The 18112-nt window shown below is 62.0% G+C and overlaps 1 protein-coding gene across 4 annotated transcripts in view; it reads left to right on the top strand.

Annotated features, from left to right (window-relative positions):
• Positions 1-18112, top strand: part of MYT1 (myelin transcription factor 1) — an 83624-nt gene that overhangs the window by 36501 nt on the left and 29011 nt on the right. For 3 of the 4 annotated variants that reach the window (XM_049699800.1, XM_049699803.1, XM_049699802.1), the window contains 10 exons: positions 410-464; positions 1452-1482; positions 6663-6725; positions 7491-7738; positions 9186-9950; positions 11065-11199; positions 11667-11757; positions 12812-12925; positions 16118-16332; positions 17576-17763. In XM_049699800.1, the coding sequence (XP_049555757.1) occupies positions 410-464; positions 1452-1482; positions 6663-6725; positions 7491-7738; positions 9186-9950; positions 11065-11199; positions 11667-11757; positions 12812-12925; positions 16118-16332; positions 17576-17763 (1905 nt within the window). The remainder of the gene's footprint in view (positions 1-409; positions 465-1451; positions 1483-6662; positions 6726-7490; positions 7739-9185; positions 9951-11064; positions 11200-11666; positions 11758-12811; positions 12926-16117; positions 16333-17575; positions 17764-18112) is intronic. The other variant, XM_049699801.1, reaches the window with a different exon arrangement.

Raw genomic sequence — 18112 nt, 5'->3', positions numbered from 1 at the left:
AGTGCCGGGGTCACCAACTCCCAGGGGAAGCTGGGCTCTCAGCATGGCGGGGTCAGAGTCTGCGGTGGGTGGTGTCGCCAGGGGACCGTGTGTTACGACACCCCGACGTTAATGAAGGCTTGGTGGCTGCAGCTTCCTCCTCGGATGTGAGCCTGGGGGCATCAGGAGGGCCCAGAGCAGGAGATGAGGGACACTGTGGGGCCAGTGGTCTCCGCCCCGAAGCTCGTACGCCTCACCTGCTGCTCGCAGGTTCGCAGGCCGTTCCTGCCACGTGAGCTCTTCCTTGTCTCCTGTGTCAGCTTCACAGGCCCCGGTGAAGCTTGAGACAGAAAATGCCTGGAGGCGACGCTGCAGACACGGGGTGGCTCTGCCGGCTTCCTGTTGACAGCGCAGTTGTTTTTACTTGCAGATGAGCTTAGAAAATGACGAGAAGAGAGCTCGTACGAGATCCAAGGCCCTCCGAGGTGAGTCCCCCCTCCCCTCCCAGCAGGGTCTGGCCAGGGCCGTCCACAGCCTGCCTCTGGCCAAGAGTCCCAGGTCCTCCCGCAGCAGTTGTCCTTAGGAGGACAGAATCCCGCAGCAGTGCCTCGCCCCTGGGACGCTCCTCCCCTAAGCCGGGCACCTGGTGGCCTCAGGCTTCCTCAGCCTCAGGGTGCATTTGAGGGCCACGGCCACTGGGGGGCTTTTGGCCCAGATGCACCTGCTGGGGAGGAGAGGAGGGGGCAGCCCCAGCGCTGCAGAGTGGGGAAAGCAAAACCTGGCTAGACCTGTTCTGTTTGGGAAGGAGAGGCCGCCAGCCTCGCATCACCAGCCTCTCTGCCTCCCAGATTAGTCTTGGCGCTGAGGGCACTGGGATGTTGCTGGGTTGAACTGGCACTGGGGTAGGGAGAGGGGCTGAGGCCCTGCTTGCTCTGCACGGACCAAGTCCCGACACCCTGGCCAGCCTTGCCACCCCGACGCCACAGGGCACACACTGCTCCTGTGCGTGGGTGGCCCTCAAGGAGGGGCCAGACGCCCCGAGCTTCTCAAGTGTCTGCCAGTCAGACTAATGCAAGTTCTTGTCCCAGTGGCCCCATCACTGAGGAACCAGGTGCTTGGGCCACCTGTTCTCTTCTCCGGCCAGCTTTATCCTCTGGGTCCTCTTTGCAGCCAGAAAATGACTGCTCCCTGAGATTAGAGAAAGAGATGCTGTCCCAGGGAGCCTGTCTTAGCTGGGGCCTCTGTCCGACTCTGCAAAACCAGCAGCCACGGGGCGGGGGGGGGTCTGACATGAGCACTGGCGTGGAGGACGCAGCTCCCTCTGCGAGACCCTGGAGGACATTCTAGGAGGGAAAAGCGGGGTTCAGGACGGGGGTCGCCCCGCCCTTCAGTCGCTTGTGCTGTGGAGACACACGTGCCTTTTCAGTTCTGCTTCCCACACGAGTTTCCCTGTTTCTCTTTCTCTCACTCAGCTCCCCCAGAGCCCACAGGTGCCGACCTCAGGTAAGAAAGGCTTCCCGCCCGCACCCAGCATGGTGCACGCCTGTGACCCCGTTCGTCCTAAATGTTGCACTGGGCGCTTGGAGTTGAGCGACCGCGCCCGGGCCCCTGCTTTCCCTAACGAGGCTCCTTTCTGCCTGGCCTGTGTGCATCCGTCCTCACCCTGCCTTGTCCTCTCCCGCCTTGTCCTGGCACCACCATGCAGCCAGCCTTGCACAGTGGCACAGATGTGCTCACACCTTGTCACCCCTGGGACATGACTGTCACCATGGTCCTCAGCCGGCAGCAAGGTGCTGTCTTAGTGGCTCCTCGGCCAGAGATGAGGGGACAGGCTGTCCCACGCCCGAGTCCTCCAGTGACTTGAGGGCAGCAGTGGCTTATGTACCGGCTGAGCTCTGTGACTTTCCAGATTCCAGGCCGGCCTCACAGGGACGGGCATCCTGAACAGGAGGGAGGACAGACACATGGCAATTTCCTGGGTTGAAGCAGGAGGGGCCAGGCTTCCTCCCCAGAGGTCGACTTGCCCTCGCCTGCTGGCTTCCGTCCTGGGCTTGGCCAAAGCCTTTGTGTGTGTGTGGAGGGGAGGGGCTGGGGGAAGGCCAGAGAGAAAGCCACCCCAATGCTTACGGGCTGGGCTGCCCCAGCATCGCCCCATGTGGCCTTCGGACTGCAGGTCCTGTGGGCCTGGGCTCTTCCTGGGGCGTCCAGGGCCGGCCCGGGGGCCATCTTGCCCAGGCAGAGCTCCAGTGAATGGTGTCCAGTGAGTGGCAAGGAAAGCAGCCTCTCGCATCCCCCCTTTCCGGGCGAGGGGTAGTGCCAGTGCGTCTGGCTCAGAACACTGGAGACGGAAGGGAGGGCCCCCCGTGTGCCAGGTGGGCTCTGGGTGCCCCGTCTAATTTTTATAAGTTTCCTGTGAGATGGGGCCAGACTTGAACTGTGGCCCAGGTAACCTGCAGGCTTGCTGGAGGGATGAAGGGGCTCCGAGCCCACCCTCCCGCCCCTGGGGCAGCTCTGGTGCTGAGTTCACCACGGTCCTGCTCTGCCTGTGCTGCGGGGTTGGGGGTGATGGCCACTCCCTGATGGACATTTCTGTGGGCTTCCAGACTCGAGGATGGAGACAAACAGAGCTTTCTAGTTACTGAGGGTGGGTGCTGTTATTTCGTGCTCCCTGTGCCCCAGCCTGGAACAGCTCTCTCCACCTAATTGCACGGTTCCAGGGCATAAGCCACTTCTACGTTCTTAGGGGTGAAGATTCTCACTAGACAGTGAACACGTCTGGGGCTGGGACCATCTTATTCTTCACCAGATAGTGGTTGAGTGGATGGCTTCTTTTGCCAGTCAGGAAAATGAGAGGACCCCAGAACATCCCAGCATCTCTCCAACCTTTGAGGCTGTAACCTGGAGGCGGGAGGGGAAGCACGTGGGAGCGGTGCTCAGAGCCCCGCGCATGCGGCGAGCCCTGCAGCGGCTGCACAGTGCAGTCCGATCTCAGGGATTCTCATGGAAGCACTGGCGGCTGCTGGTGTTTCTCCATTTGTGAAGTGGGGAAACTGAGGCTCGGAGGGTTAGAACTCACACAGCCGGAAGAGCTGAATCATACACCCTCCTGCTCAAAGGCCAGTCCTGGTCACAGGGCTGGAGGGTGAGGGGGGCACAGCAGACAAGCCAGGCCCCTGGAGTTGCATGGAGCACAGTGGCCAGCTCCCTGGAGGGTAGGGGCCTGCGGGTGGACCAGTGGAGGAGACCCCACGTGACGCTCAGAGGGGCCGCAGACCGCAGGGTGCAGAGCAGGTCTCCCGGGGGAGGTGCTGCTTCCCTTGGGCTATGTGACGTTCACCTGGGGACATCCTGGGGACATCCTGGGGACAACGAGGGAGAGGAGGCTGGGCACAGGACTTGAGTTGTGGGAACAGATGAAGTAATGGAGGAGACTGGAAAGGCAAACCCAGAGGGCTAGGTTTCTCTTGAAACTTTGAAGCAAAAATGACCCAGAATAGATGTATTTTGAAATATTCTGAGCGCGGACTTGACCAGTGTAAGTAAGGGGATTGTGTGGGCATCTGGAATTTGTGCAGCGTCGTCGATCTCTTGGTCTCACCCTGTTTACATGGTAATAGTGAGGCCCGCATGCAATCTGATGGAGAAACTGGGGAGAGATGCATTGACGTGTTCTAGCAACGATGTCCTCAGCAATTCTTCCCGTTTCTGAGAATCGATGCTTAGAGGAAAATCCACGTGGAACGTGCCACTCACGCCTGAGTTCACAACCGTTTGTTGGCCACGAACCACCCGTGGGGCACGATCCCTGAGGCTCTGTGATTGTGCGCTCACCCCGCGGGAAGGGGCAGGTGCCGCAAGCCCGACTCCTGCCCCCAGCACATGGGGGGCTGTGGTTGGTCCCGGCGGGGCCTTCGCAGTGGGCGCCAGCACAGGCAGAGCGACCCTGGAGCAGACTTGCCGCTGGGATGTCAAAGGAACCCCTTCGGAATCACTTGACGGGAGGACGGGTCACAGGGAAGCTGTACCCGCAGGACTCACTCTGTGGACGAGGGACTTGCACCCTGTGGACCCAGAATCTGGCCCACTGCCCCCAGCGGCCCTTTCCCCATCGCAAGCAGAGACTCCGGGAGCCGCTTGCCGGCGAGTGGCGGTTGCTAGGAAACAAGCTGAGGAGCTGGTGGGCCTGGACCAAGCAGGACTCTCAGCTGCCTCGTCCCACCCGGAGCCCCTTCAGCTCTTGCTCTGACTTGAAGCCGAGTCCCTGAGAGAAAACAAGCGGGTCTGGTGGCCTTTCCCTTTGCGCAGTGAAGAGCCAGCAAACTCCCCCTCCACCCCGCCCCCGGTCTACATGGGGCCCATCTGCTGTCCACGCTGCGGGAGGCGGCTTATGCAGGGAAGGGAAGGGGGTGGGTGGACCCCTCTTGGGGCATCCTTGGGGCGTCTCCCAGTCCCGGGAAGGACGCCCGTCTGCTACGCCCGCGCCCCAGTCCGCAGCCCGCCTGTCCTCACCTGAGGGCCTCCTCTTGAGCCACTGGCCAGCTCCTGCCAAGGCGACAGAAGGGAGCCCTCTACCTGCCTCCGCGGGGCCGGAGGGAAGCCAGTCGCTTCCAGGGGCTCCCACTGGGGCACGGCTCCTCCCGGCCTCCGCCATGGCCTGAGAGCTACTGTTTATGTCCAGATCCTCAGATCCCTCCGAGCCATCGCCAGGACCCCTCTCAGGTTGACGGCAGGCAGGCCCTCTGCCCACCTCCCTGTCTCTGCCACACTCAGGGCCATGCTGTGGAATCGGGGGAGGGCTTGGCCGGGTCTCCCTCTTCCTCCATGCTGGGGAGGGGCTCCGGAGGCCTGGAACCAGAGCTGGTGCCTCACCCTGCCCTCCGGCCCCGCGCACACAGAGGGCATCCTACCAGCACCGGGGGTGCCCGTAGGGTGACCTGCTGGCACTGAGCCCCTGGGGCTTGCTTTCCGCGGGTACTCTCTGTGCTGGCACGTGGGGAGGAGGGGGCCTCCAGGTTCCTCTCCCCGAGGGGCCCTTGGCAGCTCTGCGCATGCCTGGCCCGCTGCCCTTGGAGGGCCGGCCCTCAGGGCTGGAGGCCAGGTGCTTCTGAACTGGTGGGCGGAGGTGTGCTCGGAGCAGGTGACGTGTTTGGGGGCAGTGCCAGTGCTACAGCAGCTGGCACCTAATTGCCTGACTGACTCAGTGATTAATCAACTAATTGGGACCTCAGCTTCAAATCCCCAATAACAAGGAGCTTTTGTGAAGAGTCTCAAAGCTAGTTCTTGAGAAAGTGACAGCAAGTGTGGGGCATAGATTTCAGTGAGAGGCCTCGGGCAGCAGCAAGTCCTGTCTGTCTGGAAAGGAAACCCACACAAAGTTCGCATGTTCCCCCCCATCCTCCCCCTTCCTCTCCCTCTCTCCTTTCCTCTCTTCTTTTAAACACCAGGAGACGAGCCACGGTGGCCTCATCATGGGGGGCTGCAGGGTGCGTCCCCCTCAGAGACCCCGGCTCCCGCAAGGGCCACCGTTGCGCTGGGGGGCGCGACCCTGCCTCCACGGACTGTTCTGTTTCTCGCTGATCCGTCAGCGAGTGTGGACCCCACAGTCCTCTGTAGTCAGGTCCATAATCGATCAGATGAGACACATCAGTGTGTCTGCACAGATGTCCAGAGTGGGGCCCCTTTGTGAACCTCAGGAGCTCACAGCCTTCCTTCCCAGGCTCTGGGAGAGCCTGCTCGGAGGCGGGGGGCTCAGACCCTTCTTGGATGGGGACACCCTGCGGTGATACCTCCCGGGAGGAGCTCGGGCTCCCCCTGTTCCCACCACGGGTTCTCCGTCTCAAGAGCCCACAGGACCCTGACCTCAAGCCCCACACAGGCCCCTTGCTGCCCTGGGGAGCTGACTGCTGGGGAAGCGGGTTGGGTGGTCTGTGCCTGGGACTGGAAGTTTCCAGAGCTTCCCACCATCTGGTTCTGTGGGGAGGCAGATGATGGTGAAGGGAGAGGAACCCCTGGAACTGTAAGAGGCCAGGCTTCGCCCCACCGAGGTCTCCCGCAGCTCCTGGGTCATCGGCCCTCCTGGCTTCACCTCCCTTCATGGGGAGCTGGGATCACACCAGGCCGCAGGTTCTGGAGCGGGGTCTTTGCTGCCACCCGCAGCCGGGGTCCTGTGGCCTGGGTCAAAGCTGCACCTTTGCAGAGTTGCTCCTGCCGGGGGGGTCGACTGTGTACCGGCGAGGGGCCCGCCTGGCAGGGCCTCGCAGCATCTGGAAGGCCCTGGAGGATCCCCGTGTTTGTGCTTTGCCCTTGGGCCAGCTTCAGGTGCTGCTCTGGGGGCACCCTGGAGCTTCCTTGTTCCCAGCCCCCTGGAAGCCTGGTGGTGGTTTGCCTGCAGTGGGAAAGACTCACCGTGGAAAAAGGAAGTCGTCCAGCCTTGCTTTCACACACACAGATCTTTAATTAAACACTCTTATAAAATTGTAATGCGCCATTCATTTATATAAACGGGGGTGAGTTATTTCATTAATTTTTCGCAAACTGCAAGCAGCCATTCTGAGATGAACTGTTTGGAGACAATCTTCTGCTTCCCCGGGTGAGGGTCTGGGGTGGGCCCCGAGATTCGGACCCTCTCCCCATGCCCCACGGGGCCCGCCCCCAGGTGACCACCCCTGCTTGTCTCCCCCCAGCTGTCCCACTCCCGGATGCACGGGCTCGGGACATATCCGGGGCAAGTACTCCAGGCACCGAAGGTAAGGAGGCTGGAGGGCCCTCAGCAGGGTTCCTGGGAAAGAGGTTGGGCTGCTGGGGGTTGGAGCTCCTCTGCTGCTCGGGACCCTTTGTGGGTCTAGAACCTTCCACCCCTGCTCTTGGCTGCCGAGCTGCGGTGGCCTCCCACGTGACCCTCTTACTGGGAGGCCGAGCGCGGCTGTGGCGTGCCTTTCCGGTGTCTCCCCTTTGGGGCTGCTGTGAGGCCGGAGGAGTCTGTGCGGGAGAGCCCAGAGCAGAGCCGGCACACGCTGGGCGGCTCTTCTCACTGCTGTCATCCCGGGGGTCTGCTGGGCCTCAGGGTCCCCCGACTGCGGTGCCAGGCTCAGGAGGTGGGTGAGGGGTCTGGAGGTGTGAAGGGTCTGGAGGTGAAGGAGGAAGGGCCTGGGCACTCCCGACAACCTGCCTGGGGGGCGGTGGGCACGGAGCAGAGCAGCCTGGGCCGCCCCCCCCACCCCCGGCCCCGGCCATCCCAGGGGGGATGACTGTGGCGTGGACAGGGCCGTTGAGATTAGGCCTTCCCAGAGAAGCAGGAAGTGAAATTTAAAGCACAATCAGGGCCTTTTTAATGCGGACAATTACTGTAAAATTTTGAACACATCAACCTGCCAGTCTTGAGTTTGGGGCTTTGGCGGAGGGGTGGTGATGAGATGCAAAGAGAAATTTTCAGGACAGGGATAGTGCTGCAGAGGGTGAAGGCCGGGGGCCCGGGAGGTGCTGACAGGGTGGCCCGGCCTCCTCCCTCCCAGTTTACTGAGCTGCCCTCTGGCCAAGAAGAGGAAGCTGGGGGGCGCCGAGGCCGAGCACCTGGGGTCCAAGCGGAAGGCGCACCCCCTGAAGCTGGCTCTGGACGAGGGCTACGGCGTGGACAGCGACAGCAGCGAGGATGCCGAGGTGAAGGGCGCCTCTGTTTCTGATGAATCGGAAGGAACTGCGGAGGAGGACGAGGCTGAGGCGTCAGGACAGGAGGAGATTCATCGCCCCGAGCCAGCTGAAGGTGCTTTGTTGCTCTTTCTCCCCTGAATAAAGGCGCTTAGTGTGGGCCCGGAGAATCGCAGCCTGTGAGCAGGCGGGGCTCCCGCGAGCGAGGAAGCCCTGCTGAGAACAAGCGCCTCTTGTCTGACGTTTGCAAGGCTTCCTGGGGAGGGGCTGGCGCTTGGGGCTCGGGGGGGCCCAGAGGCTCATCTGTATGTGAGCATTGTGGACCTGGATGTGTGTCTGTGTGTGTGAGAGGCGGTCGGACAGATGGATGTGGCTGTGCGTCTGTGTGGCGGGGTCTCAGATAGACCCGCCCCACTTGGCCTCAGGAGAGCCACCTGCAGGAGGGGCAAGGGGCCTGCTTGGCATCAGGGGAGCTGGGCGGGGCAGGGGGAACAAGGGGCCTGCTTGGCATCAGGGGAGCTGGGCGGGGCCCCCAGCCCTCAGCAAACACTAGTGCGAAGGTGGGACACGTCCATGTCCCGAGTCCCTGGCTGACTGTAGGGTCCTGGGGATGTGGCTGAGGCCCGAGGCCCCAACCCCGCGACACCTCCAAGCTTCTGGTGCTCTCGGCTCTCAGGGCCTGAGGTGGATTTTTATTCATTTTGGAGCCACTCCAGGGAGGGTCCTCATACCCGCCTCCCTCCTGGCGACCCGGCTCTGCCTGAGAGGGTGCAGGGCCAGGGGACTCTCGCTTGCTGGGTTTCTTATAAAGGAGGGAGTTTGGCGCTCAGGCATCGGCCCTGGCTTGGCCCCTCCTAGAGTGGGAGGACGTGGGCTGGCTGCTGAGCCCTGGGGGGTGGTCCTTGTTGATCCCAGGGGGCCTGGGTGTGGTGAGCACCCACTGCGTCTTAGCCGTGGCAATTAAAAGCCTTAAACTTTAAAAACAGCTTTTGCTGTTTATCAGTTATGAAACAATTTTTAAAAATTGGATCCATTCTTTTTTTTTTGTGGTACGCGGGGCCTCTCACTGCCGTGGCCTCTCCCGTTGCGGAGCACAGGCTCTGGATGCACAGGCTCAGCGGCCATGGCTCACGGGCCCAGCCGCTCTGCGGCACGTGGGATCTTCCCGGACCGGGGCACGAACCCGTGTCCCCTGCATCGGCAGGCGGACTCCCAACCACTGCGCCACCAGGGAAGCCCTGATCCATTCTTTAAGCTCCATTTTATGAAATGTAGATTCGCCTGATATAAGAAAGTACACATGACAGGGAGGACCGTTAATCAAAAGTATCAGAGTAATTCTCAGCTTCAAATTACTGCGGTGGTTTCTCCTTCCACCTCCCGACATAAGTTTACTGTGATCTCCAGATCCGGGCAGAGGGGCTGACAAAAACGGCCACCCCGAGCCCATTTCTGGGGGTTTGATGTCGCCCGGCAGCAGTGGGGCAGGCTGGAGGAGCCCCGCCTGGAGACCTGTCCTCTATTCCCCGTGTGCCTCCCACGCAGTTTCTGATTTTGTGCAGGGAGGAGCCCCATCAAGGCCCGTTTCGGATCCAATCCCATCAGCAGCCTCACGGGCTCCTCCAAGGGCAGCTACAGCAGCTATCAGGAGATCATTGCAACTTCTCTCCTAAATTTGGGCCAAATCGCCGAAGAGACACTGGTCGGGGAAGACTCGGGCCAGGGGGCCAAGCGGGGCGCCGGCATCGTGCGCCTGGTGCGGGAGGAGGCTGAGGAAGGAGCCACCAGCGGTGCGGGGGAGAAGGGTGTCTTCGTCCAGCCGGAGGACGCAGAGGAAGCGATCGAAGCTACCAGGGAGCGCTCCCAGGAGCTGTGTCCCCAGTCCCTGGAGGGTGTGGCCAGCGAGGAGTCCAGCAAGCAGAGGGTGGCCCTGGGCACTGAGCGGGGGGATGCCCCGCCTGACGCGATCTGCCAGGAGCAGGCCCCCCCCGCCCCCCGCCCGGAGGCCTCTGAGCCCCGACGCCCGGCGCCGCCCAGCCCCAGGCCCGCGTACTCCGTCCTCGTGGAAGTGCGCTCTGATGACAACGGCAAGGACGAGGACTCGAGGTCCCAGAAGTCCACAGTCACGGACGAGTCGGAGATGTACGACATGATGACCCGCGGGAACCTGGGCCTCCTGGAGCAGGCCATCGCCCTGAAGGCCGAGCAGGTGCGGGCCGTCCGTGAGCCAGGATGCCCACCCGCCGAGCAAGGCCCGCTGGGCCCGGGCGAGCCGGGGAAGGCGGCAAGGCCCCTGGACGCCGCCCGGAAGAGCTACTGCAGCAAAGGTAGGCTGGGCACCTGGGCACCTGGCCCTGCCCTGCCCCCTCCCGGGGGTGCGCAGTCCCGGACCCATGGGCGAGTCCTGAGGTCTTTACAGGCTGGGGGGCACGGGCGGGGGGAAGTGGTGTGGGCCAGACAGAAGCGGCCTGTGGTCGGTGAGGCAGGTGGCCAGGCTGGGAGCACTGAGCAGTGCAGAGCAGGCCCGAGCCATGGAGGACAGTGGGACTGGTTCTCAGGGACCGACTGACGCTGAGGTGCAGACGCCGTACGAGCCCTGGACAGAGAGGCCGGTGACAGCGAGCGCAGGAAGGCGGTGCCCGGGAGAGGCTTGTGAGCCCCTTAGGGTGCCCCTGCCTGCCCGGTGGTCTGAGGACAACTTCCTCCCATTTAAACCACACACACAGAACCCGCCAGGGCCCTGCCCTCCCTGGGGTGGGCTTTCTGAGGATGGTCTGTGAATTCTGCATTGTGGCTTCCCTACCAAAGGGGACGGATGGCTCCTCTGGAAGTTTCCCTGGGACACTGGCTATGCTCTGGGGACCGTGTGTGTCCTGAGAGGCATTCCCTTCTGCCCCACACTGAAAGTGACCTCTCTGGGCCTGCAGAGGCTCTACGAGGTCAGTAACTGAGATTTGGGGTCAAATTTCTGCCCAGGCCTTTATTAGCTGCTTTGGGTAAGTGACTCAGCCCCTCGGTCCCCATTACTGTCAAATACAAAGGACGTGTCCTGGCAGAGACCTTGTCACACGACTTTACCTCTCTGTGCAGAGGCCTGGCCCCCAGCCCGAAGCCAGTGGCCCTCGCATGACATTAGCAGGACAGGGCAGAGGGTGGCAGCCGCCATCCGGGGGGGTCCCCCCTAAAGCCCTGCGGGTTCCGCTGTTTGTGGCTTGCCGCAAGCTGTGGGGAGCTTTTCCACGCGGACGGCCAGTGTGGACGGTCTCTCCAGGGTCCCCGTGCTGTCCAGCCACGGTCCCTTTTGGGCTCTTGGGCAGTCTGGTCACTCTCCTCTCTGGACAGCCAGAGTGAAGGATGGTGAGCTGCCCTGCCGCCTCCCTGCTCACCACCTCCCGCCCAGCTTCCCGGCTGCCCTCTGACGGATAGGCCTTGTGTGTTTAGATCCCTCAAGAGCTGAGAAGCGTGAGATCAAGTGTCCGACACCAGGCTGCGACGGCACCGGCCACGTCACTGGGCTGTACCCGCACCACCGCAGCCTGTCTGGTTGCCCCCACAAGGACAGGATCCCCCCGGAGAGTGAGTAGCTCTGCACGGCTCAGGCCGCCTCTGGTGTTTGGATGGTGTCCACATAGAGGAGTGGCCACCCAGGACCCTGTCCCTCTGGACTGGCACGTCCAGAAGCCCAAACTTGGGCCCTACAAGCGTGGCGACATGGAGCACGCCCAGTTATTCACCTTGAGATGGCAGCCTGGGTCAGGGCCCCTGGAAACCAGCCACAGACACGGGCACACGGCGGGGAGGCCGGGCCCTGGACCGGGGGAGGGGCCGCCGTCTGTGTTCTGAGGGCTCAGGAGAAAAGCCGTCCTTGCTTCTAGGCGAGGGGCAGCGATCGTGACCATTAAGTTTGTAAGGTTTCTGCCTCAGGGAGGCCAGGGTCACCGTGAGAGGGGGCGGGCGTGGCCTGACTGAGCGGGGCCTGGGGCTCCTGCACCCTCCGCGCTGGTGGTGCTCACCGGCCCCCCCCCGCCGACGTTGTCTTGCAGTATTGGCCATGCATGAGAACGTGCTCAAGTGCCCCACTCCTGGCTGCACAGGCCAGGGCCACGTGAATAGCAACCGTAACACGCACAGAAGGTACGGGGCTGGGCTGGGCTGGGCTGGGCTGGGCTGGGAATGGTGAGGGCCACGGAGGGGGGTGCCTGCAGTGCATGCCCCAGCCTGGGACACGGTCTCCCTGTGTGCTGCCCTTTGGGGTGAGTGCACGGTCAGGGCAGACCTTTGGCGGGAGCAGAGCAGCACCTGGAGGGGTGGTCACCTGTGCCACTGTGAGTGGGGGTCCCGAGAGACCAGAGGGCGGCTGGAGGAATGGATGCGCGCAGCGCAGGGAGGCCTGCAGCCTGTGGGGAGAGCCAGGTAGAGACCCTGTCCTGCTGAGAGTCGGGAAACCTCTGGACACTAGCTTGTGCTCAAGGCAGAACCTCGGCAGCCGGGGCCGAGCCTGGCTGCTCCGTAGGGGAGCTGAGCGCCTGGTGCTTGAGATGTCTGCCCGGCTTCTGGTGAGAGGTCGCCCCGCCCTCGCCCCGAGCCACGCGTAGCTGCAGCCGTGGCGGGGCGTGAAGTGGCTCCGGCAAGTGACACTCCGCTGGAAAGACTGGCCAGCGTTTCTGAGGCTAAATTCCCCAGCACCGCTGGGACGATGTCGCCTCTCCTGGCTGATCGCACTTTCTCAGTTCTGACAGTGGAAGCTGCACCCGTGGCGTCTCGGGTTGGGTGCTTTCCTGGGCAGGACCTGTGCCCTCCTCGTGTGACCCTGGTAGACCATGTCCTCCAGGGTCAGCACCCAGCCTGTGGCCCGTGGGCTGATAGACTGTGAGCAGCTCTGGCTGGTGGTGAGGGGAGAGGAGGGAGGTGAGGGGTGGCCCGGGCCCCGCACCCACCCAGAGGAGGTGCCTTTGCTCAGAGCCTTGAAGAACTTCCGGGTGCGTTTTGTCTCTGTGTCATTGGCTTAGAATTTCCAGAAACAGAAGCTGGCTCAGCAGCAGGTGCTTTGAGGGCTTGAGGACAGACCTGGGGAAAGGCCCCTCTATAGGCAAGGCAGCCTTCCCTGAGCTCCTGCTGACGCCTGGCTCCCGGCTCGGACGGGTGGGGCCTGGAGGAGGGCTCAGCTGTCCTCCTGTCCTTTCTCTAGTTTGTCTGGGTGTCCCATTGCTGCTGCCGAAAAATTAGCCAAATCTCATGAGAAGCAACAGCCACCGACGGGAGACCCTTCCAAGAATAGCTCCAGTTCGGATCGGATTCTCAGGTGAGTGAAATGAGTCGCAGACCGGGAGGCGTGTTTTCGACCCCGGGTCCGTGTGCCTGACGTGCAGTGAGGCCAAGCTCAGAGTCTGGAGCGGAGAAGGTTTGTTACAAGAGCCGAGCCAGGAGGACAGGCGGCTCGCGCTCCGAAGACTCGACTCCCCGGTGGCTGTCAGGCAGGGTCTTTACGGCCAGTGTGAGGGGAGAGGGTCCAGGATGGGTGATCAGCTCGTGGACCCTCTTCTGATCAGCTGATGGTGAGGGAATCTCAGCCTTACGGTTCCAAGCAGTCTGGGGTCCACGTGCTTGCGGTCAGCATGTCATCACCATCCTCCACTGGGTGGGGGTCTTAGTTTCTGCAGAATGACTCAGAGATGCGTGTCAGATTGTTCCCTCTGTCTCTTCAGGAGGAACTAGGAGCCCTGTGACTCCGTTGTCCTATTAACTGACTGAACCTGCTCTTTGGAACTGGGTGGGAAGGCCTAGGGGGCTTCAAGACTGTTTTTTTTTTTTCCCTACAAACAAGAATCAGGGACGCGCAGGGGCTTTTTTACCCAGGAAGGCCCTGCAGGGTCCTGCTAGGCTTCACGGCTGCCTCTGCAAGTGCCCAGGGGGCTTCTCGCCTCTCCGCCGCTGTGTGTGCGTGTCCACGCTCGTGTGTATGTGTCTCCCAGGGGGGACTTGGAGGGTGGTTTCGTGGCCCCGACACCCGCACGGCTGCCCCTGCCTCGCTGTCCCCGAGGGTGTCTGATGTCACCGCCTGGGATTGTTCAGGGATTTGTTTGTGGAGTCGCTGGTCCTGTTTGGAGAGAGTGGGTTGCACCAGCCCAGGACCCCTGCTGTCTAGGGAGCCCTGGGAGCTGCTCACCCCAGGACAGACCCTGAACTGGGGAGCGGGGTGGGTGCCAGTGGCACCCTCCGGAGTGCCGCTCCCCGTGACCCTTGAGGTGCTGTGTGTTTAGGTGCATATGCACACGTGTGAGTGTGTGTGCACCCGTGTGTGCGTGCAGACACGGCTCATCAATGAGGGGGCTTCTGAAAGACCCTTCAGAGCGAGTCTGCTTGGTGTGAACTCACCCGCAGGCCCCTGTAGGTGCCACGAACAAGGCCAGAGGCTGAGGAGCTTTCCCAAGGCCACACGCTCCCCGGCAGCCTGCCTTCAGAATCGCCTCCCAGTGGGACCGCTTCTCTGGCGCCCACCGTGCTGGGGGACTCTCCCTCACCCCCGTGTCCTTGCTCAGCGGACTCCCTGCTCCCTCATCTCCGAGGAGCTAGAACTGACAGGTCGTCCCGTCTAGACTCTCTGTTCCACGTCTGTCTCCCAAAGGAGAGTGTGGGAGACCAGGGCCACCGTCCCCTGCACAGGCCCGGCGTCCAGCAGTCACGAGCATGGGCGACGGCACAGACCATGGTCTGGAGGTGGGCGGGCCACCTCCGTCACCCAGCTGTCCCTTCCCTGGCATGTGCCTGGCAGAGCCTCTGCCTGAGCAGCGTGGCCTCCCACCTTGGCCTCAGGGTCACGTGCAAGTGGTCTCCGGGCTGGGCCTCGCCCTCCCGCACTGGGGAGCCCTTGCAGCCCCGCCCTTGGGGCGCCCTGCACTCCAGTTGGCTTCTTTCAAGCGGGTGGCGCTCAGGGTGGTGGAAACTGCTTCTTTCCTCCATCTTGTTCCTGTTCCTCTGGCTTCTTGTCGGGTTTCTTGCCTTGATCCAAGTCACTGACAAAACGTCAAACTACCAGGCAGGTGCGTCGTGGCGAGGCCAGGGTGGGGGCCAGGCCGCTGCCAACTGTGGGGGCTGTGCCCCGGGAACGCGACTCTGTCTGTCTGCCTGTAAAGTGGGCCGACAGCGTTATCGCCTTCAGAAGTTTCTCATGAGGCTGGATGAAGCAGGGCCATCTTGTTTCCGGACCCTCGGGGAGGAGGCCAGATGGTGGCAGCTGTGGCCGCGGTGCAGAGCTTTCCGTCCAGGCTCCACGTGCTCCATGGAGGGGCCAGTACCCCAGGGTGTGGGGAGAATCTCTGCAAAGCTCTGTGGGCATCACGGACCCTGAGTCTGCTGCTGGCGGAAGCCCCGGCTGAGGAAGCCACCAAAACGTGGCGCAGACGTTAAGTGTAGGACTCGTCTCCCCCCGGGGGTGCCTGAGCACTACCAGCCGCTTCTCCGATGCCACTGGCTGGTCCAGAGGGGCCCCGCCCTTGCTGGGGAAGGAGAGCCGTCGGTTTCACCAGCCACTTCTCTGATGCCACTGGCTGGTCCAGAGGCGCCCCCGCCCTCGCTTTCCCAAGGCCCTGCAGAGCCAGCCTATCGTGGTTGCAGGGTCTTCCTGGCACCCGGCTCCCATTTTCGGGTCACACCTAAGTTCTTGTAGTGCCTGGCGCCCTGGGGGCCTCACCACTGGCTCCTTCTTAATTCCGCCCACCACCTTTTCCAGACTGAAGTCACTGCGTGGCTCTCCCAGGCCTCCTCCGCTCTTCTCTCAGCTGACTGGTACACAAGCCCCTCCGCAGACCGGTACAGACCCTGTGGCCTTTCTGTGCCGGGCTGGTCTTCCTCCCGCCGTGGCTCCAGTGCTGTCAGGGCTGGTGTGTTCGCACCATCTCTCGTGCATTTAAAAATCTGAGCTCTTTCAGAGCTTCAGTAACAGTGGCTGAATGCTTGCAGCGTCCTTTCATGCGTGTCTTTAACCCTTGCAGCAGCCCCTCCAGGGGCATCTCAGGTGACTTTCAGCAGACGACCTGGAGGGCTAAGGGCTGAGTCGGCCGCCCTGAGGCTGATTCTCAGAACCTCCTTCATGTCCCCTCCAGGCACCCCAGCTCCCTCCCCTCTGGGGAACTGTAAGTTATTCCACCACCAGAATTCTGCCTCGGCTGCCTGCCGCCCTAAGGATGCTCCTCTAGGGCTCCCGGCAAAGGCCTCAGAAACCTGCTCTCCTCATTCCCTCTGTTGACGCGGTCCGCAAGGGGACACGCGCTGTTTCTTCAAGGCTCCTAGTGCTTCATCCCTGTGGCAATTCTTCCTGCACATCAGCCCCTAGGCACCCTGTAGTGGTGGATGTGAGGGAGGGCCTGCCTGGGTCTCTGTCCGCGCCGGGATCTGAGGGATGGCTGGGCCAGGCCATGGCACGGGGCATTGAGATGAACAGCACAGAGTCCTTGCGTCCTGTCTTCATGATTCTCATCTCCGTCTCACACCCCAGGCCCATGTGCTTTGTGAAGCAGCTTGAGGTCCCTCCGTACGGAAGCTACCGGCCCAGCGCGGCCTCCACCACACCCAGGGCCAACCTGGCCAAGGAGCTGGAGAAGTTCTCCAAGGTCACCTTCGACTACGCGAGTTTTGACGCTCAGGTTTTTGGCAAGCGCATGCTTGCCCCAAAGATTCAGACCAGCGAAACCTCACCGAAAGCCTTTAAATGTAAGTTGGGGAAGCTGCTGCCGGAGGTGTAGCGTCTGAGGGGCAGCGGAGGGGGAGCCCTCAGCAGCAGCTTGTCGGTCCTCTCCACCCTGCGGCCCAAAACGCCCCAATCCCCCGTGGCGGCTTTCTCAGAGTCCGTGTCTCACCCACGTTGCTGCCCACACACTCACCATCAAACTGGATGTGCCTCCTCACTACACGTGAAACAAACCCGAGTCCGTTATGCCGTGCGTGTCCACAGACTTAACGACGTCGCTGCCGTGGTTCACCCTACGAGCGTGCCCTCCCCTGGCTGTCCGTTCCCAGCCAGTTTATTCCAGCTCAAGGGCTGGGGGTCTGGGAGGGTCAGACCACCGCTGTGCTGAGCCTGGGTACCCGACAGATGCTTCCTGCGCGGGGACCACCTTGCTGGATACAATGTGACATTAGCCACAAACTCCCCGGGTGCTCGTCGCGCTAACAACATTCATCCCGCCAAACCTTCTGGAACAAGCCTTCCCGGCTTATTTGGGGGGGGGGTCTCTTATTGCACTAATTTGTGAGTTGCAAGCCTGTTAGCCCTGGAAATACAGAACGGAAGAGCGCCCCAGTGCGCTTGAGATTGCAGCTGGCGGCCCCTGGTGGCTGTTGTCAGCCCCCACAATTGGCAGTGATGAGTCTCCTACAGGTCAACGACACAATTGCCCCCTGGAGTGCGAGTGTCTCTCCGGCTTGTTAGGACTGGGGGCTTCATGCCTTCCCGCAAGGCACCCACTTACGCTGGGGCGCTGGAGATTTGCTGGCGATATCCTGATTACTCAGAAATCATACCTGAGAGTGACCTTACGGTTATAGCACAGTTACTAGAAAAGATAACGTTTGATGCCCTCCTGTGCCGTGGCTCTTGGCGGAGGGGGCGGGGCGACACCGAAATCAGCCTTTTGAGGCGTTGTGATAAACTTTTCCTACTTGAATGGTATTCCAGACGCTCCTCCTACTTGCAGACTTTAGTCTCTAATGAGCATCACCGACAGACAACTCGCTTTGTTTGAAATATCGGGGGCGCTCGAACGTCTTTGGAGGCTTTGCCCTTTCTGCCCAAGTTAGGTCAAGAGAGAAACGGCCTTCTCAGTGCCCGACGGGGGGGGGCTGCGGTGGGGCCAGGCTCCCAGCCATCCCGAAGTACCCCCACCCCCACCCCATGTCTGCGTGGCCGCCTCCCGTTCAGGTTGTATCTCAGCCTGCTCTTGTTCCCTTTTTGCAGCCAAACCTTTCCCAAAGGCCTCTCCCCCCAGGCCCAGCCCCTGCACTTCGTCCTCTTCTACAGGCTTCGACTACGCCCATGACGCGGAGGCCGCACACATGGCCGCCACGGCCATCCTGAACCTCTCCACGCGCTGCTGGGAGATGCCCGAGAACCTCAGCACGAAGCCGCAGGACCTGCCCAGCAAGGTTGGTGTGTCCCCTGCCAGGAGCCCCTGCTGAGGCAGAGAAGGGGGTTGGGATTTGCAGTCAGGGGCACGTGCTGCCTGCACGAAGGGGGCTCAGCAAACCCAGGGTCTACTAGGTGATTACCACTCTTTCCTCTTCTCCCTCCTGACCGTTGACCCTGCTGGGCAGAGACATTGGATGGGTCCCCTCCGAACTCCGTGCGCTGTGCCTAAGGGGGCCCAAGTGGCTGTGCACACGTGTGTTCCCATATCTCGCCGAGTCTAAGGGCCCTGCGCGTGTTTTTGGGCCCACACGAGCTGCCGTGTCAAGGGTCTGGTTTTCCAGCGCTGGAAGCCTCAAGGCAGTGGGC

This window comes from Orcinus orca, chromosome 16 (assembly GCF_937001465.1).
Source record: "Orcinus orca chromosome 16, mOrcOrc1.1, whole genome shotgun sequence".
Lineage (NCBI taxonomy): Eukaryota > Metazoa > Chordata > Mammalia > Artiodactyla > Delphinidae > Orcinus > Orcinus orca.
Note: the sequence above shows the minus strand (reverse complement) of the source record. Positions and strands in the feature narration are given on the sequence as shown.